Source organism: Eimeria tenella, genomic scaffold (assembly GCF_000499545.2).
Source record: "Eimeria tenella Houghton genomic scaffold, Eth_scaff87, whole genome shotgun sequence".
NCBI classification, from domain to species: domain Eukaryota; phylum Apicomplexa; class Conoidasida; order Eucoccidiorida; family Eimeriidae; genus Eimeria; species Eimeria tenella.
The window spans coordinates 37,325-58,338 of NW_013543461.1; the positions used below are offsets into that span (position 1 = coordinate 37,325).

Below are 21,014 nucleotides of genomic sequence, written 5' to 3' on the forward strand. Positions count from 1 at the left end.
GCTGCTGCTGCTGCTGCTGCTGCTGCTGCTCTCCAAGTCCGCGGGCTCGGGCCTCGCTGCGCTCATTTGCAGCAAATGGGGGCCCCCCAGGCCCCATGAAGTGCCCGGGGGGAAGAACTGCAGCAGCAGCAGCAGCAGCAGCAGCGAGGGCGGATCAACTCATCCTTCCTTGACCTCTGCTGCGGCTGCGGGTGCTGCTGCTGCAGGGGCTGCTGCAGCTGCTACAGCTGCTGCTGCTGCTCGCCAGAAGACAGGTGGGAAATGCACATCAACTGGAAGCAAAGAAATCCGCAGCAAGTGGCAGCAGGCGGAGAAGGCGCTGCAGCAGCAGCAGCAGCAGCAGCGGAAGCCGCAGCGCTGGCCGCAGCAGCTGCGGTCCCCCCGAGCCCTTCGAGTGGTCCACTGGTCACCTCCGAGACAAAGAAGCAGTCCAGTGGCTCTGGAGCTTCTCTGGGGCTGCGGAGGGAAAAGAAGAACTGAAGACGCACTGGGAGCAGCAGACATGCGAGGGAAAGCTGGAGCTCGGGAGAGAATTCAAAGAGTTTCTGAAGTTCTATTGTCAAAAACAGCTTTATGAAGCATTAAAAGGATCTTTTTCTCAAGTTGAATGGCGAAAAGCAACAAGAACGAAAGTGAGAACAGCCCCGAGCACGGAAGCCGATCGGCACTGCCGTGGCTGCAGGCCTTTGGCTCCTGAAACTGCGCATACACCACAAATTTAAGCGCCATTAATCCGTTTCAGAGAATATTTGAATGTTTTCAAAATTCATTGTTCTGCATTTTGGAAGCACGGAGTGCCTCGAGAAGCGAAGAGGCGAGGCGTGGCTGCCCGAGGCGACCAGCAGCAAAGTGGACAGACTGCTCCTCCACTGCAGCAACAGCAGCAAAAATTGGAAACAAATGCCATTTAATTCAGCAGGAAACACAAATCGCTTTTGAACAGACAAGAAGACTCTCTGCAGACTGCCGAGAGCACGCGCCAACATTGCTCTGTCTGAGGTGTACAGACACCTGCAGACAGCACCCGCCGCGGCATTCGCCACTGAACTTCTTTGTTCCCATCACTTCAAATTTTGCGCAAATTCGAAACGCAGTTCACCTAAAAAGCTGCTGCAGCGAAAAACCGCGGCGCTGCCGCCCCCGGAGCCCCGGAGGGCTTGTGGGCTCTGGAATCCATCCAACTTCGGGGAATAAAGATGATAAATAGTCCAAAAAGATGAAAAAGAGATTCATTTTGCTTTTTTGAGCTATGTCACTCCTTTAAGGCTTCTTGGGTCCAGCCAGAACCCCTTGCCGGGGAGCAATGGTGGGCCTCTTATATGTACAATTGCACAAGACTTAGTTTGCTCCAGTTGCGCTGCTTAATTAGCTGCAGCAAGTCGCTGCAGCTCCCACAGAGTGTCTCAAGCAGCAGGGCTTTGAGTCATTTCAAAAAAACTAAAAGTAAATCTTTTGAAAAAGCTTTGAAGAGAAATCTGGTCGGGAGGTTTGCTGCGTCCTGCGGGGGCTGTAGATACACCTGAAGGCCAGCAGCAGCTGGCTTTCAGGGCCCTCGAAGCTGCAGGTTTGCTTTATCATTTTAATTGTTTTGAAGTTTTAATGAGAATTAGAAACTCCACCACAGAGGCCACAAGAAAAGACCACTGGGCAGCCAGAATGGTCTCTTTGGAGGCCATAATGGTCTTTTTTATCTTAAATTTATTTTCAAAAGTCCATTAAAAATGAACGGAGTGGACCACTGGTCCACGAGGCCCAAGAAGCCCAGCTGCTGCACTCCGGGGTCACTCCGCAAGGGCAAAGACAGCAGCAGCAGCAGCAGCAGCAGAAGGGCTTATCATTCTGCAGAATGTGTCTGTTCATTGACTTGTCAGTTTACTGACACTTCTGGAATTTGAAAAGCTGTGAAGCTTTTCTGGCAAAGTGCCACAAAAAGGTCTTTAGCCTTTCCTGGGATTTTGCTGCTGCTTGCAGAATTTGCTGCTGCTTGCATAATTTGCTGCTGCGTGTAGCATTTGCTGCTGCTTCTATTTTATTTTGTGCTCACTTTTATTTTCTGCTGCTTCTAATGTTGTTTTAAAGTTGGAAAAGTCCTTTTATGATTTTTATAATTCTGTCCCCACTAGCAGCAGCAGCTCTTCTGTACAGACAGCTCACGAGGCCCCGCAGCCTGCTCAACACTCATTTGCTGCTGCTGCTGCTACCCCGTGCTGCTGCTGCTGCTGCGCTGCTGCTGCTTTCCCGCGCTGCCGCTGCTGCTGCTGTGGCAGCCAAATTTAGTGGCAAAGCTTCAGGCGGATTATAATTGAATTAAAAAGAGCAAGAGGAATAAATCAGATGTTTGTGAAAAGCATTTACGAGAAAAAAGAAAAGAATAAATTCTGGACCGAACTGCCTTCAGAATGTCTCAGCAAGTGGCAGCAAATGAGGCCCTGGGGGCCGACAAAAAGCCACAAAAAAGTTTTTGAAATAATTCATTTAATATTAAATTGTAAAATAAAATGAATTGTGAGGAAATACCAAGAAAGAGCTGCAGCCAGAGCCAGCGGGAATGCAGAAGAGTCATGCGTATGGAATCAGGTGTACGTACACCCTAGAGAATGTAACACGGCGAATTCAAGTCTGGCGGCAGCCAAGGCAGCGGACTGCCGAGTGTCATTTGTGTCATTTTAGAGGAGAAAAAAGTCCAATTTTTGCGCGAAAAGGTGTCCATACACTCGAAATAATGAAAAAACATTCAAGAAAATTCAAGAGGGGTTCCGGGGTGTCCCAGAAAGCCCCAGTTCTCGTGCATATTCGCCTCTACTGGCTCATGCGCTAGAAGACTGCAACTTTCGAGGAAGTTAAAGGATTTGAAAAAGATTTAAAATGTTTTTTGCACTAAGTTTGTTCAAATAGAAGTTTCTGGGGCCCGGAGGCTTCAGTGCAGCTCTCGCGGCACCTCTGGCGCTGCAGCACACCCAGAAAGCCGAGTGAAATCAACTTCTGCAGAAAAAGATAGAATTATGTAATTCGAGAGAGAGAGCCGCAGCAGCAGGGCTTCTGCTGCTGCTGTTGCTGCTGGTGCTGGGGCTTTGGGCGCATGCGCAGGCGGCGCAGCCCGCGTGGGGAAGCTGGCTGCGCAGATCTCTTTCGGGGGGCTTCCCCGCCATCTCTTTTCGAGCCATCTGTGGCCGTTTCTTCGAACTTTCTGCAAAATGCCGAAGAGCTACAGAAACCAGAGCAAGACTGCTCGCAACCCCAAGCGCCCTTTCGAAAAGGTGCGCTTCCTTCCTTTCCCGCAGCAGCAGCAGCAGCAGCAGCGGCGGCGCTGTGGGGGGATCCGCCACGGGACTCCTCCCCTTTATTTGCAAATTGTTGAAAATTGCTTAATGGGTTTCTTGAGCTGTTTTCGTGAGACAGGGGGGCCCGAGGGCTCCCCAGGGCTGCAGCAGCCGCGGCAGTCGCGCAGTTGGCGCTGCAAGGGAGGCTTCGGGCTCCCGCTGCCGCTTATTTTCCCATTTTGCATTTTGAAATTCTGTTTTTCGTTGAATTTGGTCCTTTAATACGAAGAGGAAGCTCCGGGGCTTTCTGCTTCTTGTTTGCCGCCTGCGGCGCGCGCGCTCTGCAGTGTCTGTACGCAGCCCGGGAGGCTGCTGTGTCGATGTTTGCGTCGTTTTGGGTGGAAGTTGCGCGTGTTTGTGCTTTTTGCGTGGGAAATAAGGAAAAAATGAAGAAAAAGTAAATAGAAATGAAAAAAGGCAGCTGTCGAGGTGTGTGGCTTCGCAGGAGCGCTTGGACCAGGAGCTGCGGCTGCTGGGCGAGTATGGCCTCAAGAACAAGCGGGAAGTCTGGAGGGTGCAGTATGCGCTCGCGAAGATCCGCTCAGCGGCCCGCGAGCTGCTGACTCTTGAAGAAAAGGACCCGCGCCGCATTTTCCAAGGTGCGTCGCTGCTGCTGCTGCTGCTGCTGCTGCTGCAGCAGATCGCGAGGCGCCGGTTGCTGCGAGCGGCTCCTGGAGCTGCGGACGCGCTGCGTGCGTGCAGGCACGGCCCTGCTGCGCCGGATGGTCCGGCTGGGGCTGCTCAGCGAGGGCGAACAGAAACTGGACTACGTGCTGGGGCTGACTGTGCAGAAGTTTCTGGAACGGCGGCTGCAGACGCGCGTGTTCAAGTTGGGGCTGGCGAAGTCGATCCACCACGCGCGCTGCTTGATTCGCCAGCGGCACATCCGCGTGGGCAAACAAATCGTGGACATTCCTTCTTTCATGGTTCGCGTGGACTCCGAAAAGTACATAGAGTTTTCACTGACATCGCCGTACGGGGGCGGGCGGCCGGGCCGCGTGAAGAGAAAGTCGCTCAGGGGCGGCGACGACAAGGACGGCGACGACGAGTGAGGCGAGGGCGGAGTTCGCAGTTCAGCGCCAAACCAGCGAAGCAAACACGGAGTTCGCAGTCAGCTCCGGACTCGCTGCTGCAGCAGCTTCCTTCTTCGGCGGCTGACGCGCAGCAGCGCGGACGGCGACCCAGCCGCGCCTGCTGCCACTGGCAGAGCGCCGTTCAGAGGCGGCGGGTCGGCCCATTTCCACGCTGAAACGACGCGAAAGTCTTTAACCTAGTCATTCTAGTCGTTGTCTTGCTCTTTATTTCGCAAAGTCAGCCAGAGACTCGTAGAAATGCCTCTTTTGGCCGAGGCGCACTGCACTTTTGTCTAGAACGTGAAATCGCTGGACACGGGGGACCCCAGTTGCTGGGTCGCAGCGTCTCGGCTCCGGCGCGCCGGGCTAGGCGGGGTCGCCGGGGAAACTGACCGAGAAATCGCCGGCTAGTCTGCCCAAAAAGGATTAAAGTGATAAAATGTTACGTTAAAGCTCTTTATTTTCCGGTTTAGTAGCACCTCATGCGCATTAGCGCTCGAGTGTGAGGCGCGGCGAGGCCAGGGCGCCACCAGCGTCGTTGTTTGGCTTGTCGGTCCAACTCCGTTGTCTTCCACACTTAATTGCCATCTCCGTTTTCTTTTAATACATTTTCTCGAAATTCAACTGGCGTGATACTTCTCTAGTCCGCAACGAGCTAGGGAACTCCGGTGGCTGGCCGACGGAAACCCACCGAACACAACCGGACAACCAGCCCCGCGTCTAGACCATCTCAATGTAATTTTCCCTGAAAGCTGCGTCTTTCCGAATTTACTTGACATTTAAAAGTAATAATTGCCGGCAAAGTGCTGAAGACGGTGCCCCGACTTAAGGGCGGCACCGACACAGGCCATGAAGGCTGATCTTTGGTGACAGGGGCTTCTTGTCCTGCGCACTCGTGTTCAGCGGAGTTTCCCTGCTGCTAATTTGCTGCTGGACCCTTTTGTCTGCACTATTCCCCCATGCCGGTGTGATTCGCCCGGGCTGCCTCGCTGCGCCCTGAGGGAAGTGCGCGCAAGCGAGAACTTGGCGTTGTTTGCACTTAGGGGCCAGATGAGCGCCTTCCCTCTGCACACTGCAGCTGCAGTGGGCTACGCAGGCCTGTCTGTGCAGGCTGAGGGGCCGGCGGCAGTGTGGGAGCTGTCAACTCACGCCTCCACTCACGACTCAAGGCCTGGAGATGACGAGGGCATTTCATTTCCCCTTTCTCAGCCAGACCCCCCGCGGAAGCAGAACTATGCCACCTCCGCCTCTGTGCAGCGGCGGCGGCGCTCAGCTGCGTGCTGCTCCGCGCCCTATGTTGCTTCCGGGCAGCAGCAGATGCTGCACAGCCCTCACAGTGCACCGAGCGGCTCAGCAGTGAGCCTCAATGGACTTTAGCCCGAAGCTGCGTTGCACTTGTCTTTAAAAACTTCTACAGAGTACTAGTGCACCGTTGGTGCTGGCCTTTTGCTGCGCTTTCTCAAGGCTCAGTGTGCTTTCTTGTCGTGCGACTCAGAGGCGGCGGCAGCACACGCCTACTTTTGAAGCCCGGCCGCCGACTCCGCCGCATGCAGGCTTCGGATTTAAAGATGAAAAGCCAACAGCTGAAGAGTCTGAGAAAGCAGCTCGAGATCTCGCTGAGGCGGCGCTGGCCTCAGCCAGCGCTCTTGCTGCTGATGCCCACGCAGTGGATCCGGCCTACACAGCCAAGCCCACAGCGTTTCTGTACAGGGGCCACACAGCTCAAATTGCCACTTCCACTGCGGGAATGTACGGGGAAATGATAGAAAGCTTCATTAAACAAGTAGGGGGCATTCCTCGAGGCCACCCCTTGTCAGTTACCAATCGGAAACTCCTGCTTTTCAGGCTGCTTCGCCCGACATTCTTGAGGTGTACGTACACCTTTTTGACGTGCAGGTGGTGGCATATGCAAAGCAATATGGAGCCGATCAGTTCAGCGTCTTCTGCGATCTAGGCAGTGGACGGGGCGCCCCCAGCGCCATAGCCGCCTACGAACACGACTGGCTCGCCTGCCTCGGTAAAAGCTTACTTTCTAATTTGTTTTTATTGCTGTCAGTGCCGAATATTGCTGCCGAGATGAGGGTGGAGCAGCGACAGCACTAGGCACCAGCGCTGCGCTTCAGCCATATTCCTGTAGCTTCCTCATTCAGCGGGCTGTAGCAGATGTTTGCGCATGCATGCACCAAACTTACACTACTAACGTGCAGTACAAGTCCTGCTCACTGTTTGACCAAACGGTGCAGAGCTCTGAATGACTTTCGAGCCTTAAAATGGCTTTCGAGCCCTGTCGAAACTGCTTCCGTGGCACAGAACAGTACCTGTGAAAGCTGAACGTGAATGCGACTTTAGCTGCCTTTTGCATGCGCTTTTCACAGGCATAGAAAAGTGCCCGCAGGCCTTTGGACTTTCACTGGAGACGCAGCGGTGTCTGCTGCTGCGCGAAGCCTCAGATCGTCTGCGGCAGATTAGTGGGTCTGGTGGTGAGGCTGCTGCTGCTGCTGCTGCTGCTGAGAACAAGCAGCAAGTTTCGAAGGAACATCTGCAAGAGTTGTTTCAGTCCAGGCCAGCGCGAGCTGTGGCTTTTTCCCACGATGACCTTTCCGCGTTTGTCGACCTAGAGGGGGTGACCCACGCATACTCATTCGACGCCGCCATGGAGGGGCCACTGATCAACTAGTAAACAAACTCAGCTTTGTAGTTCTTGCATGCGTGGCAGCAGCTAAACAAAGTTAGTTTTGCAGTTCTTGCATGCGTGGCAGCAGTAGACGCGTTGCAGTTCTTGCGTTAAGACTCTTTCTTCTTCTGTTCTCGTGGCAGATGACCTGGCCTTCAGCATCTTTTCTAACAAAAGCAAAATGCTAGACATTTATTCACTTTTGTTGTCAATTCTTTCATCTGTTAGTGGCGATTTGGCTGCCCACGTGGCTTATTGGTGCACTGCTGCTGCGGCTGTTTCCTGTGCAGTATCACCCACATGTTCATGCAGACAGAAACATGGTGGTTCTATCTATCCTTTAGGAACGGTAAGCCGATGGTGATGGCGAAACTCTTCAATTAATCGTAAAATTGGAAAGTGCATGCAAATCAAGAGAGGCAAAAAGAGGCACACGAACTAGAGCAGGTTTTTCTTCAACTGTCCGTAAAGTGGTTTGACTTGAGTGAATACCACTTGAGTCAGGACCATAATACGCAGCAGCAATTTACGTGCAGTTCGCGCATGCACGTGCATTGTGCTGCGGGCATATTTACAGATTTGATAACTCGGTTCGATTTAAAAGGAGCGGAGATCAAACACCAGATAAGCAGCAACATGTGGGTTTCATCTGAGGGCCGCACAGCTTATGTTTACGTAAAGACAGACTGGCAAGAGAGACAGAAACTGCATCGCAAGTGGCTGCGACAGAGGATCCTGGCCCCGCAGCTCCACCAGCAAGCGAAGAAGCAGCAGCTCCTGCGGCATGTGAGCATACAACAGCAACTCGTGCTGCAGCAGCTGCAGCGGGAAGAGGAACCCGTGGCAGCCGCTGCCAAGGCCGCCGCTGCTGCAGGTGAGCCGACTCAAAAGACTCCTCGCAGCAGCAGACGCAGCTCAATGTCTTCGGCGATGGATGCCGCCCGCTGCCGCAGCAGCAGCAGGAGACGCCAGAGCACCGCAGGAGAGGCGCTGCAGCAGCAGCAACAGCAGCAGGATATGGTGCTGTTTCACCTGGCAGCACGGCGACAGCAGCTGCACGTCCTTGAACATCTCGAGCCTGGGCAGTCAATTTGGGAGAATCTTTGGGGGCAGCATAATCAAAGTGAAACTGACGCAGATAATATAGACGACAAGGCTTTACTGGAGCAGCTGCATGCATTTCGCAGCACGCACTTCAGACTGTCCAAATGGTGAGGGGGAGGAATGTGAATTGCCACAAGGAGGTGCCAGGAGGTGTCCGTTGTGGATGTGCGGCAGTGGCAGCAGTAGTTAAGCTCATTTAACTATGGATGCATGCAATGGACTCTACTTTGTTGTTTGCTGTTTGCAGGCACCAGCCCTTGACAGTGCAGGGTTTGCTGCTGGCGGCCTTGCTCCCTTTCGAGGGCCAGAACCAGTGGCTGCAGCTGCAGCAACAGCTGCTGCAGCCTGCTTCCCGTGTACTGACACGCGCGCAGCGGCTGCTGCTTTTGGGTTACGATGAAAACCAGAGAAAAGAGGAAGAGACCCAGAGAGATAGATGGCTGGAACAACTCGCAGCATCAACAGGCCCACAGGAAACCGTTGCCCTGAGAAGCAATATCCACAAAAGGCTGACAATACAGCGCACGGAAGACATGGTGAGCTGCAGCAATGCATGCGCGCATGCATGCGCGCCGTGTGAATCTGCTCTGGCGTGTTTGTGGACATGAACATAGCCACGTTCGAATATCCTGAACTGTCCACAAAGCAACCTAGGCTCAACAATATTCTTAACCCCCTGCATCATGCTGTGAAATGCACTTAGTGCATATATTCTCATTATTTACTTCTACAAAGACTCCGTGAGCGTAGTCCTTCCCTCCGAATGGTTTTCCGTGCGATCGCTCAGTCCCTCTTCGCCTTCCTGCCCCCCGAGGCCAACAGCAGCGCAGCAGCAAATGGGGATGCAGCCCTGCCGGACGGTGCCTCTCTGCGTCTTGGCTTTCGGCACAGCCTGAAGGAGCTGCAGGAGAAGCAGTCGCCGCTGCGATCTCCCCGAGGCCGCGCCTCGTCAAGCCCTATGGCTTCGAGGGAACCCTCACCTGTGGGCCACTCCGCAATGTCTCCACGCACCCCATTAGCGGCTGAGACACCAACGCAGCAGCAGCTCTTGAGGCAGCACTGCCGTTCGCCAGTCCGCCAGGCCCCCCGGCGGCGAGTTAGCAGCCAGTCGGCTTCCCCCGTGTCTTCTCGCCGCCGCTGCTCCGTCGTGACGGCCTCGGCTGCGCTTGCTGCTGCCGATGCAGCAGCAGCAGCGACGCCGTCGAAGCCAAAGGGAGGGGCGCTTGCTGCTGCAGGTACACCCAACACGCGCCGCGCAGTCCTGAAGGCTGAGGAGGAGCTGCGGGACCTTGCCTTTGGGGCTTCTGGTACACCCAGTGATGCACAGCCCGTGTCTCAGCATGCTGCGTAAAACTTATTAAAATACTTAATCAGATTGAGTGGTGGAAGCCTAAGTTGAGGGAAGCAGTGGCTGTTTGTAGCTGCTTCGGGTCAGCGCCCAATTCGCGATAGCGTACTTCTCTACTTGAAATGCATGCGCAGTGTGTTCCTGCGCGAAAGGCACCTCAAGTGCCAAGCAGACTATTTTGGCTCTAGAGAACCGCCCTTTCCTGAGATTCTATTTGTCACATTCCTGTATTCAAAGGAACCTATTTGGGCCGGCTAACGTGACTTGTGGTTCGGCACCTTGCAGTGTAACAGGCGCGCATTTTGACTCTGTTGAGCAGCCTAGCTTCACTGAAAACTGAAGCAACGCACCAGGCAAAGCTAACCAAACGTTTACCGAGTTGGCTTAGTCCATCCCTCCGTAGTATTAATCATTGATATATGCGGACCAGGGCAACGAACTAGTAACACACGGGCAAGTAAATTTTGAGTTCATATGCAGCCTTATACTGGGGAAAATCTGTAGCTGATTGGGGTTCCGAACCACTGACCCGGCCATCCTATGGCGGCCCGCGCAGGCCGTGGCGCATGGCTGGTCTTCAATGCAAGAGTTGTAAGAGAGCCACTGATGACTCTTCGTGAGGCTTACGCGTATTCAATTTGAGCTGAGTACGGCGAATGCAGGATGGTTAATGGGGATGTTTCGATCCCGTCACACATCTCGAACCTGCAGAAACTGCGCAGCTTTCTGTAGCTTTCTGTAACTTCCTGCAGCTTTCTGTTGTGTTTTCTTGTCCATGGAGTCAAAAATTTAGTGCAGACAACGTAACTTGTCTGTTAGAAATTCGCAAGACAGAGTCTTGACAAAACCGAAAGCGTCGATTTCACCCTCGAAGCCAGACGCCAATGTGGGGTTGAATGACTCCTCTGCACACTCTGTTCCTGCTTCACCAGATTATCTAGAATAAAAATGTAAATGATATCTGAAGAAGGAGCGGCAAGTGTTCAATTGAGGAGGTTCTGTGCTCATTGGCAGTCTGGTTGCATGCACAGGGTGCAGGCGAAGCTAGCGCTGGACCTGTACTGCCGCAAACAAAGAGGATTTTCAGCTGAGCATGCGTAATTTCACCTGTGTTATATATATATATATTGAATTCATTGTTCCAATCTTCCTAAACAAAAGATATTGTCGTTTTTCTCGGAGATCGCCCGAGCTGCCGGCTAGCTACAGTTGCAGCCGCGGAATGTTGAGTATTTCGACAATTTCATCAATTCGAGTTGCGTTTTAAAAGGGTTTTCTTCTCATTTTGGAGCTCTTTTGCTCTGTTCTGGACAGCAAGCGAGCCATTTTCACCTGCGCAACGTTCACTGAAGCGACTGGCTCGGTCTCCATCGGTCCGCTTCGACGAAGTTCTTCCTCTTCCCCAGCATAAAACTCCTCTGATTCAAGTAATTTTATTCCTACATTATTCCCAACCCTGTGTTCTTTCCTGTGACACTTCCCACGCTGTTGGAGCTCTCTTCAGAACAGTTCAACTTGAAGGCCCTGCTGTATCGCTGCGATACACGTTTCCGCGGACACACAGAGAGCTTTTGAACCCAACACAACCACATGTCTGCTCGCGCCGAAACAGCATTTAGACTACACACGGCCCTGCCCAAGACTCAGCATTATTTGAAGGCTACTATTTTTTTTGCAAGCGATTTTGGAGGATCGCTGGCTCTCACTTGTGATGACAAACACACAACGGCCGCCTTGGCAAGAACATTAATTCACCCCTCACCGTATTAGCGTCCACAAAGTCTTCCTTTTTTAACCTTCACAACGCGTGTTATATGGAGTTTGCCCTTGCTGTGATTTCAAGTCCCTTCAACAACAGCATTTGTCTGCCTCCATTTCAAAATGTGTGGACCGATACGATGTGGCCTTCTGGCCTCATTTTTTCCCCTCATTTTTTCCCTCTTCATCCTACCTTCTGCTTTAGCACTGCAGGATAATTCTGCAGCCAATGATTACATGAACCGTTTTAATATACCTGCAAATCACATCCAGCTCGAATGGGCGAAGTCCGGTTCATCTGTCAAGACCAGCACATATAAAGGGAAGACATACACATGGCTCCCACGTAAGTTACCGCAAGGAAGACCTGGCGCCTTAAAGTCTCATTAGAGTCTCGTGAAAACGATTAGGCAAGACTGCCCTTGCACGAGAGATGCTGTTCTTTTGTAGTCATTTCACGCTCACTATGTGGAGTTCTTTGTTTGTTCCAGGAAGCCAGACTGCTGGCGTCAAAGTGGGCTATGCTACAATGTGGGACCGGTCAAGCAAGGGCTATTGCACGCGGAGTGATGCACAGGTTGACACTCAGCGTTACTTGGGACAGCGCCTTATGGCTGTGGGGGCCTGTCCGAACTACGGCAAGTATATTGCCTTTGTAGACCGATCAGGAAACCCCGTGGACAGCGTGGAGCGATTTACAAACGAAATTCATGGGAACACCATGCCTTTCTCAATTCAGGGATGCACGTCTACTGCTTCTGTGGGAACAGCCGAAGTGCCGATGGGCCAGTCTGGCTGGAGTATGTATTCAGGGTACCTTGTCAAATGCCCCTTTAACCAAGCAGTGTATGATAAAGACATGCTTCTGGATGCGGAATATGACCCTAACGCCTGCAGTTTTGTGACTTTGGAAAACCCCCTGGTGTTCCTTGACACCTCACAGAAAGAAGGATCGTTGGCCTATAAGCCGTATGCCTTCCACGGACAAGGAGGGCACAAAGGTTACGATTTCGTCGGCAGCGGAGTAGGGTGTCCTCCATTTTCCCCTCCACAGACGACGCGTCCTATGAAGTCTCCCGGCATCATCACTGATCCCTTTCTTTGTTCGCAATTGTCACGCTGCACCAGCATGTGCTGGCCTTGGGATGCCAATCGGCCTTGCTACAGGAGTCTGCCTGCATCTTTCAACCACTCGACTTCGGAGTGCCTGATCCTAGGTTACCACACGCAGACATACATCAACGACTCTTGCACTATCAAGTCAACAGACGACCCAACGGCGAAGTACTGTGTAAAAGCCCACAAGACTGTCGAATCATCCAATTACACCTACGTGACGGCATTCACAAGGCCGGACTTCGAAACAGCTTGCCGTGAGTTCCAGCCGCAGAATCCGAGTAGTTCTCCTGACGAAAGCGCTTTGTATAGTGTGATAGGGTTGGGGGGAGTGCAAACTAGCTCTGCCACTTTTTGAATGTATAGGACGCCCACGGATTGTGGTATTTCGATGCTGTGTTTCATCTCCATGCGTTATGTGTTTCCTAATCAGCTCCAAGAGAACCACTGAAGAATGTGGTTTTCGGCACAATTTCTGGAGGGGTCTGCACTCAGCTCGCGTCAGCTTCCACATCCACAGGAACAGCTGGGGAATGTGGACAGGCCGTTTTTGAGGCCAGCAGCGACGACAGTCCGTCTGGCGCTGGGGGCAGCGGCAGTTCGTCCATTTTCTGGTCTTCCTGGATTCCTCAGAGCGCCAGCACCCAACAGGGAACGTGTAACCTGTATTCCACTGTGCCAACTTGCCTCTTCAAAGTAGATGGGGCTATATCTTTTACCGCGCTCAGCGCTGCTGATCCTAGTCTTGCGAAGGATCCTCCTTCAGACGCTATAACTCCTGGGCCTTGTTCTTCCAATCCCTGTAAAAACGGCGGCACGTGCGAGCTTCCCGGAGGAACATGCAAGTGCCCTGCTTGTTTTTCTGGCTCAAACTGCGAAACGCGAGTCGCAGGGTGTTGCGCTTCCAATGCAGACTGTGGCGGCAAAGGATCGTGCGTCAGCAACAAGTGCAAATGTAATTCAGGCTACAGTGGGCCGGCGTGTGAAAAAGGAGCATGTGACGACGTTCAATGCCAAAATTCCGGCACGTGCAAGATGCCGTCTGGCGTTTGTGAATGTCCAGAAGGGTTCTCGGGTCTGCGTTGTGAAACGAGCGTGTGTGATCAAGTAACTTGCGAAAATGGTGGTCAGTGCGAGATGCCTTCTGGCAAGTGCAAGTGCCCAGCTTGCTTCACCGGAGATCATTGTGAAACTAAGAATCCTCGTTGTTGTGAAACAGATAACGATTGCAACTCGCCACAAGGCAAGTGCGTCTTCAGCAGCTGTCAGTGTGCCCCATCCATCACCGGGGACAAGTGCGACAATAGCGGCTGTGCTGGGGTCACATGCTTGAACGGTGGCACTTGCAATCAACTTAGTGGGCATTGCAAATGCCCCAAATGTTATAGCGGCTCCAACTGCGAGACGCATGAAGCTAACTGCTGTGAGAGTGACAGCGACTGCAACGCTCCGAACGGCGTTTGCAACAGCTCGAACACCTGCGAATGCACTCCCGAATTCCCTGCGGCGAACTGCGTGGACTTATGCTCTGGCGTAGAGTGCAGCAACGATGGAAAATGTGATCCCGCAACAGGAAAGTGCACGTGCCTTGCTGGCTGGGGTGGACCACAGTGCATTGTTCCACAGCCTTGCGGCACTGAAGGGGCAATATGCTCTGGAAATGCTACTTGTGACCAAGAAGCCCTAAGCTGCGTCTGCAAACCTGGCTACACGGGCGAGGATTGCACCGAACTTTCACCAGAGTGTAGTGAGCTGTGCACAGTGGGGGGCAGCGTGATTAGAGATAGCGTGAGCGAATGCAAGGTTGACTGCTATTCAGCATGCTGCAAGCATCTGATAGAATCTTGCAAAGACCAGTCAGAAGACAATCAAGAGCAGTGTGTCAAAGACGCCCTTCAAGCTGAAGAGGACGAATCATGCTGCGTTGCGCGTGAAGAAGGTCAGTCGTCCATTTAAACGGAGGGAACTGTTCATCCTCTCAGGATAACAACAGTAGAATGAGCAACAGAGAGGTTCGTAGCTGTAAGCATAAGCAGGCTTTTAGAGGGGCATGGATATAAATTTTGTTTATGCGCATTCAGGAAGCAGCAATGCTGCATTGTACGCCATAGCAGGGGTTGCCGCAGCCCTTTTAGTACTTGGAGCTGCTGGAGGGATGTACTACAAAAACAGTATGGGGTACGAGGCTCAGAAGAGTTGCTCATTATCATGTATCATTTTACTAGCTGGCCCCGAAAGTGCACACCCTGGTTCCCTATCTTGTTTTCTAGTATATATGGGAAGTAGTGTATGCTTATTTTTTTGGTTTCTTCAGGGCAGGAGCTTCGGGAGAAGTTCTAGATAATTCAGTGGGTGAAGCTGTTGGTGGAAAACACCGGCCGACCAGACAAGAATCGGCCATTTCAGTTGACTTTGAAGATTACGCAAACACTCCAGATGATGCCACTGGGGACCTGCAGGCAGAAGGTAAGGGCGAACTAGCTTGATTGCACATTATTCATGCTATAATGGTCGAAGGGAGTGTTTTGATTTACCGTATAAGATTTGTTAAGTTTGCGGTGTTGAGAACCGTGTGGGGACATTTCGCGCTTAGCAGCTCAGCTTCGCTTAGTAGCAGGGCTAGTCACTGTGTTTTGGTGAGCATTACCGGCGTATTTAGTGTTGCCCTCCACATTTTCTCATTTGCGTTTAGGCGAGACTGCACAGGAAGCAGACTGGGACGGTAAGCATAGAACGAGACATTAAACATAGCACCTTGCGCCAAATTAACGCAGCCGCAATTGGACTGATGGGCGCTTGTCACTAGATAGTGAAGGCAGAGTTAGCTAGTCGTTCCTGTCCCTTTAGGTTCATGAGAATTTGCCTCTCTTTTCATTTTGCGTCTTGCTGCAGATGAGTGAATGTAGAGGATGGTGACGTTTTAGGCTGCAAGGAGACAGGCAGCAAGCATATAGGAATGGCGCTGCTTTTACAACTCCATGGAGCCACCTTCAGTGATTGGGAGCCTGACTGCAATGAGAGAAGAAGAAAATGCAGCGACTCAACAGTGATCCCCGCCTCGCCTTTGAAGCTTGGGTGGCGTTTGTGCTTCAGCAGAGATGACGATTATCACTCAGCACATTTGTGACTCTTGTTCTCACCGACTGTGACCGGTGGTCCTTTCTGTTGTGTTGGAGCATGTTTGACTCTACGAGCTGTATATCAGCCATATAAGGGCGCGCTCGGGCCGAGGTTCGTTCTGTACAGCGACTCATTCAAATCTGCAGAGTGGTTGGCTGCCGTCTTCGGGTCTGCCGGTCAGGTATTCCTGGGTGCAGGTGACAACCACATCATTTAAAGGACTACTGCGACCGTAGCGTCTCCCGGCGCCTGCTCTGTCGGTCTTTTTGAAGCTACTGTCGAGTTCGTGTGTTACTCTCTAGTGTGCCTTTTTGCATTAAACACATTAGGAGTCCATGGAGAGATCGCCATTTAATTTAGTCTTGAATTGGAAGCCTTGGCAGGGTTCGATGTTTGTCGCAGCCTCACGAGAGCGACAGAGCAGAATCCAGTAAAGAGAGCCTTTTGAATCTTTTCGCACTCTGCTGTAAAGGCTTCATTGTCTTTTGCGTGCATATGCTGTAACTGACTTTCGTTTGGCTATAACTTACTGCGCAAGTGTTAGTCATTGTTAAACGGATCTGCCAAAAGTTACAAATAGGAAAGATTAAGCATTTAATCGATAGAGTATGTTCGTGTGCTCACCCAGGAGCGCTCACAAGCCGTGGCCCTCATTTGTCCCACGTAGGAACAACGAACCAGCAAGTGCTGCAGTTAAAACTTACGTTTAAAAGCTAAACAACAATGGAAGGGGCCTGAAGCGATGGAAAAGCTCTACCTCTGCAGATGCAGAACTAGGCGTTCTCTTTTCGCACTTCAGTAACAACGTACTGAATTTGAACAGCCCTTAAAACTATTTCATTAAAGCAGACGCGCCAGATTCTCATCCTAAGCTTTACAACAGGACTTAGCGCTGACACCGTTCCTGTCGCTCGTGGAAGTGGAAGTTTTCCTGGAAGAATGCAGTAAGCGACTGCTCAACTTCATCTCCGAGGCTTTTGCTCACCTTGGCCGCACCTTCTTTTTTTCCTTTTTCTAGTTTCTCTTCTTTTGCAAACAGTTTTTTAATATTTTTGATTGTTTTACTCTTTGAAAGTCGAGTTACTAGCTGCTTGAAGGTATTTCCAAGAGCCTGAAATCAAAACGCAGCCGCATGATCCGGGAACGATTTCATCATGGTATAATGAAATTTGGTCCATTCATCGTTTTTGCTATCATACGGTGTGCCTCTACCAGAGAAAGAACTCTTGAGCAAACTCTGTCTGCTTCCCTTTGGTGTACTCACCATTTCAAGGCGACTGAGGATCTGGATGTGGGAGACCGCAATGTTGTACACGGCAACTAGTGGGCCAGCAATCATAGCCATGCTAGCCATAAGCCCTGTCTTCATAACTACCTGAAGAGCTGTAAGTGCGGGTGAGCCGGTGGGGTTGGCAATGAATGTATTGCCACTGCTGTCGACACAGAGACCCATTGGAGGACAGCTTCCTGTCATGCTGGCTTGGCCCGTTTCATTTCCAGTGTTGGTTATTTCCATGACGCCGTCCGTTACTCTAAGGGAATAGGAAAAAATCGTAGGAAGCATGGCATATTGTGTTACTAAGTATAATTGATGTAGGGGCTAATTTGTTAATAAATATACAATAAAGTTAGCGGTAACGTGAACTGCTTTCACTTGCGCTGTGTAGAGTGCTTACTGAACAAATGAAGAAGCGAAAAACATGCCCAGAGTTAACCAAGAGATGATTTCACGGATCCGATCCTCCTTGCGCTTTTGAATCCACTTCTTAATCATGACGCCAAAATAGACTGCTTGGGCATGGAGAAACATTCCCAAGCCGGAGTGGCCGCTGGCGGAGAGCAAACTGCCAGTTAATTGCATCTGGCTTGTAAAAACTGTTGGCGACCCGTATTTTGCCTTCTTCAACATCCTTTTTTGGTCCGTGGGAAGGAGTTCATTGAACAGTTTCAATCCCATGTCTCCCCCCATCATAACCATTCCAAATGAACTTGCCTGCACATGTGACAAATGCATCCTATGCACATTTCCTTCCAGGCTTTTGAAGCTTTTACCTGCCTTAGAATCACCGAAACTTGTCTCGAGGGAATTACTGATGCATGGATTACCTGGAAGGGATCATTAATTGATAACTGCCACGCCTCATCAGAGAACGTCTTCTCAAGACTGTCTAGATTTCCAGCGTTCAAAATGTTGTGTGCGGAGACAGAAAAGATGAGCGTCCAAATGTGACGAAAGAAATTAGCCATAGCAGTGTCTTTAAGTGCTTGGAGTCGGTCTTCCTTCGGCAATGCTGCGTAGTTGCGGTGTAGGGGCGGGACCAGTAAGCTCTCAGGAACCTACATCAGAGCAAAAGATAATAACTGTGGGTATGAAACAGCAAAATGCATGCATGCAACACCAGAGTGCTGCTGTGTGCATGGCTTGAACGTCGCTTTCTTTAAGCTGCTTAACGACCTCTTACCCCAAGTGGTCTTCCAGATGACAATCTGTTCTTCTGCTCGTAGTGTTCAAAAAGGTCCGTCACTGCTCTGAAGAAAACCTCCTGGTTTGTAAAAATTCCTTTATTTTGCGTGTAAACATTGACGAGGACGCGCACCATCTCGAGGGTCTCAGGGATTTTAACGTTGACTGCAACGAACGAGTGATGCTGCGTTTTGTACGCAGGAAGCCTCAGTAACTTTTTCAAGACACTTTTAAAACCCCATGGTTTTCCAACGGAAGTCTCTCTTGGGCTAACAACCTTCCCAATTAGTGTAAGATTCTCTGCTTCAGAGCTCTTTAAGAGATCCATGGAATCCCTAAAAAGCGCTGCAATGTTAGAGCCCTTGCCGCCGTTGCACTCGTTTTTTATCCTTTCTGTGGTTTCCGGTTGTCTAAGCCACTTATGCATACTGTCTAAGAGCTCCAACTTGAGGTATTTTTGCCATGTGTTTGGCTTTGGCTGCTCGACATGCGCAAAGTTTATTCCGTCAAAATCCTTCACAGTCGTCTTCTCTCCAGCAGTAAGCTTTTCCTGAAAATTTAACCCATGTTCGCAAGTTTTAATAAAACCTAGACAAGCGGTGCATGTTGTTTTGTTGAGGCTTGCTTCCCTGTATGCCATAAAATAGAAATGGACAAACCTTTAGTTTCTGTGGAAGGCCTGATGTGGCTGTTTCAGCTATAAGATTGTCTAGCCTTTCTGAAAGACCGCCAGCACGACTTCGGGCCCCTGACTTTTCTGAGCGAGTAAATGCCATCTGATTTAGATGAAGGAAAACAAGAGGGTGAATGAGAACGTCGACATTTGAACGGAGTTTCATATAAAAATCCGGAGAGAGCTTTGATGACAGAACTGCATAGGAACAAAATAGGCATCCCCGCACATTTCTTCCCACGTGAAGCTGCCACTAGCATTGCCTTGTGGCCTTCGCCGCTACATTAAGCTAGGGACAATAAGCACAGGGGTAGCCGACCTACAGCGAAAGTGCTGTTTCGTGTACTTGCGGCCCAAAAACTTCTTCACGAGCCTTTTAACGGAGCGAGGAAGCCACCGAGACAAGAGCACGGAAGTTTTGCTTTGTGAGACTACCTGAGCAAGGCTCTGGAAGATGTTGTCGACCCCATCTGCAAAGGGAAAGAAAGTGGAGAAGCAGGCTAGGTCCATACACAGCAGACTTGGTGCAGTCAAACACGCTAGTTGTTTCCGTCATCTTCTCTAGGTGCCTTACCAGCTCCTGAAATGAGCCCTTTCGCATCTTTCCATTTGTTTCCACTAATCAGAGCAAATGTACGCAACAGGCTATCTCCAGAAGGGCTTTGTTGGAGGAAACGTGAAAGTAGACTCGGGTCCTTCCCTACAATTGTCAACGGGGCTTGCGAAGAGAGAAGCTTTTTTGGGCATTTCACAGAGTCGCTTCCGCAAGCAGCCTCCTTAGCGACAGAATTCAAGAAGTCTTGAATTACGTGTAGAAGCTCTGATGATCACAAGGCCACACGGGCGGCGCATCAGAAATGTGACAAAACTGGACGCATGCACGAAAAATAACGGCTTAGCTGTGCCTTCGCGGACCGAAATAGAAATGTGGCTCTAACCTTTGTTGAAAATGCCGAACAGGCTTTCCAAAGCTTTGCACTGCAAGGCAACAGCCTGTGACTTGCAGTGTAGTTGCTTGTCCCAAATCTCCGTGTTCCACGTTGAAGAGCATGTGATGCTCTGTTCGCTGGTATTGGCAGCATGACGACCCATTTTCTTAAGAGCTTTCTTGCAAAGCGTGGATGCTGCAACTCACAGATGCATCAAAAGGGCCAGGAAATTGGCCAAGGCGAGCCAGCAGAAGATCCCACTTACAAAGAGGGTTGCTGCACAAAGCTTTTACAATGCAACTTACCTCGCTCATAGCTACTTATTAGGTTTGAAGAAGTCCTCGAGTCAATCAGGAAAAGAAGCGTCCACCCTGAGAAATAATACAACAATTCGATACAAGAGTTTTCACCACCATAAGTAAATAAGGTGTGGAAAAGGAAAAAGAAAACGGCTGCTACGTAATTGCGACCCTCTGCTATCCACGAAAATCCTTACATGGACCGCCGTCAGCAGCTAGAAGGCGCGCGCCTGCCTCATAGTTGCCTCCTCTAAGGCTCAGCAGCAAGAAAGCGAGTTCAGCATTTTGACTTGCAATCTGCACTGGCTCTTGTTGAGCTGTAGTAGGCTCCAGCAGAGAATCATGGGAAGTAGAAGTAGACTCCAGAAAAGCCGCTGCAGCTGTTTGAGGAGTGACCCCTTCAGAGCGGGCCTCCAGGCTGCTAAGAACGGTGTCCTCGAAAGAACAAGGTGTATCCAATAGCGATTCTACATCTTTGCGAGCCCTAAAGCTAACACACAGTCTACGATAATTCGTCGGTCCCCCGGCGAAGAGCTCTAAAGGCACCGAGTACTCCATCTCCTCTGACGACAGAAGCCCCTGAAGATTGTTTATATGCTCAATCGCATTCACTTCCGCTGCGATTCGCACAAATGCAGAGTGATACATTTAGGCTACAGAGGTAGCATTCAACAAGCCGACCAGTTTTCCAGCCCGCTATGAATTAATAAGTTTGTCCTGCGCAAGCATTTCCTTTCATTGTGCACTACAATGCTTCGCCAGCTTTGATATCCGTTATTTCTCCTACCGAGGTGCAGTGACAAGGCAGCTTGGGTCATCATGTCACAGGAGACCCGCGGAAGGCCAACCAGGTGTGACGTCCTTGTAAAAAGCTCTCTAGGAACAACTAGAGTATTCGGCGGCAGCTTGAAGTTTCTTCGACGAGAGCCAAGCACTGTCCCGCACATCCTGCTTAAGTGCGTCAGTCTCTGTTCATGGCCGTTGGTCTGCAGTGCCCGTAGAGGGGCCAATGGACGCCTGCTTCCACGTTCTCCGCCAAAGAACTCGTCAAAGCGCACGTAAGCTTGATATATCCAATTAATGAAAAGCGAGACTGCAAAACGCCGAGCGTAGCATCGGAATGGAACGGCAACAAT

The 21,014-nt window shown here is 51.0% G+C and overlaps 6 protein-coding genes across 6 annotated transcripts; 3 read left to right on the top strand and 3 right to left on the bottom strand.

Moving 5' to 3' along the window:
- Positions 1-3,194: 3,194 nt before the first annotated feature.
- Positions 3,195-4,372, top strand: ETH_00013610 (40S ribosomal protein S9, putative; the record flags this gene model as incomplete). Its single annotated transcript, XM_013378447.1, has 3 exons — positions 3,195-3,257; positions 3,766-3,919; positions 4,023-4,372. The coding sequence occupies 3 exons, from the start codon at positions 3,195-3,197 to the stop codon at positions 4,370-4,372; spliced, it is 567 nt and encodes a 188-aa protein (XP_013233901.1).
- Positions 4,373-5,443: 1,071 nt separating this feature from the next.
- Positions 5,444-9,522, top strand: ETH_00013615 (uncharacterized protein; the record flags this gene model as incomplete). Its single annotated transcript, XM_013378448.1, has 8 exons — positions 5,444-5,749; positions 5,889-6,176; positions 6,290-6,410; positions 6,769-7,069; positions 7,358-7,416; positions 7,645-8,278; positions 8,419-8,707; positions 8,959-9,522. 8 exons carry the CDS (start codon positions 5,444-5,446, stop codon positions 9,520-9,522), a joined length of 2,562 nt encoding a protein of 853 aa, XP_013233902.1.
- A 1,992-nt stretch (positions 9,523-11,514) lies between these two features.
- On the top strand, positions 11,515-15,520 carry ETH_00013620 (EGF-like domain-containing protein, putative; the record flags this gene model as incomplete). Its single annotated transcript, XM_013378449.1, has 7 exons — positions 11,515-11,623; positions 11,769-12,650; positions 12,827-14,332; positions 14,475-14,571; positions 14,708-14,859; positions 15,086-15,115; positions 15,291-15,520. The coding sequence occupies 7 exons, from the start codon at positions 11,515-11,517 to the stop codon at positions 15,518-15,520; spliced, it is 3,006 nt and encodes a 1,001-aa protein (XP_013233903.1).
- Positions 15,521-16,399: 879 nt separating this feature from the next.
- Positions 16,400-18,753, bottom strand: ETH_00013625 (uncharacterized protein; the record flags this gene model as incomplete). The annotated part of the gene is made up of 6 exons (XM_013378450.1): positions 16,400-16,624; positions 16,778-17,045; positions 17,190-17,506; positions 17,620-17,850; positions 17,976-18,527; positions 18,637-18,753. The coding sequence occupies 6 exons, from the start codon at positions 18,751-18,753 to the stop codon at positions 16,400-16,402; spliced, it is 1,710 nt and encodes a 569-aa protein (XP_013233904.1).
- Positions 18,754-19,189: 436 nt separating this feature from the next.
- ETH_00013630 (uncharacterized protein) lies at positions 19,190-19,742 on the bottom strand (the record flags this gene model as incomplete). The annotated part of the gene is made up of 2 exons (XM_013378451.1): positions 19,190-19,470; positions 19,589-19,742. The coding sequence occupies 2 exons, from the start codon at positions 19,740-19,742 to the stop codon at positions 19,190-19,192; spliced, it is 435 nt and encodes a 144-aa protein (XP_013233905.1).
- Positions 19,743-20,055: 313 nt separating this feature from the next.
- ETH_00013635 (uncharacterized protein) lies at positions 20,056-20,526 on the bottom strand (the record flags this gene model as incomplete). Its single annotated transcript, XM_013378452.1, has 1 exon — positions 20,056-20,526. The coding sequence occupies one exon, from the start codon at positions 20,524-20,526 to the stop codon at positions 20,056-20,058; it is 471 nt and encodes a 156-aa protein (XP_013233906.1).
- Positions 20,527-21,014: the final 488 nt, after the last annotated feature.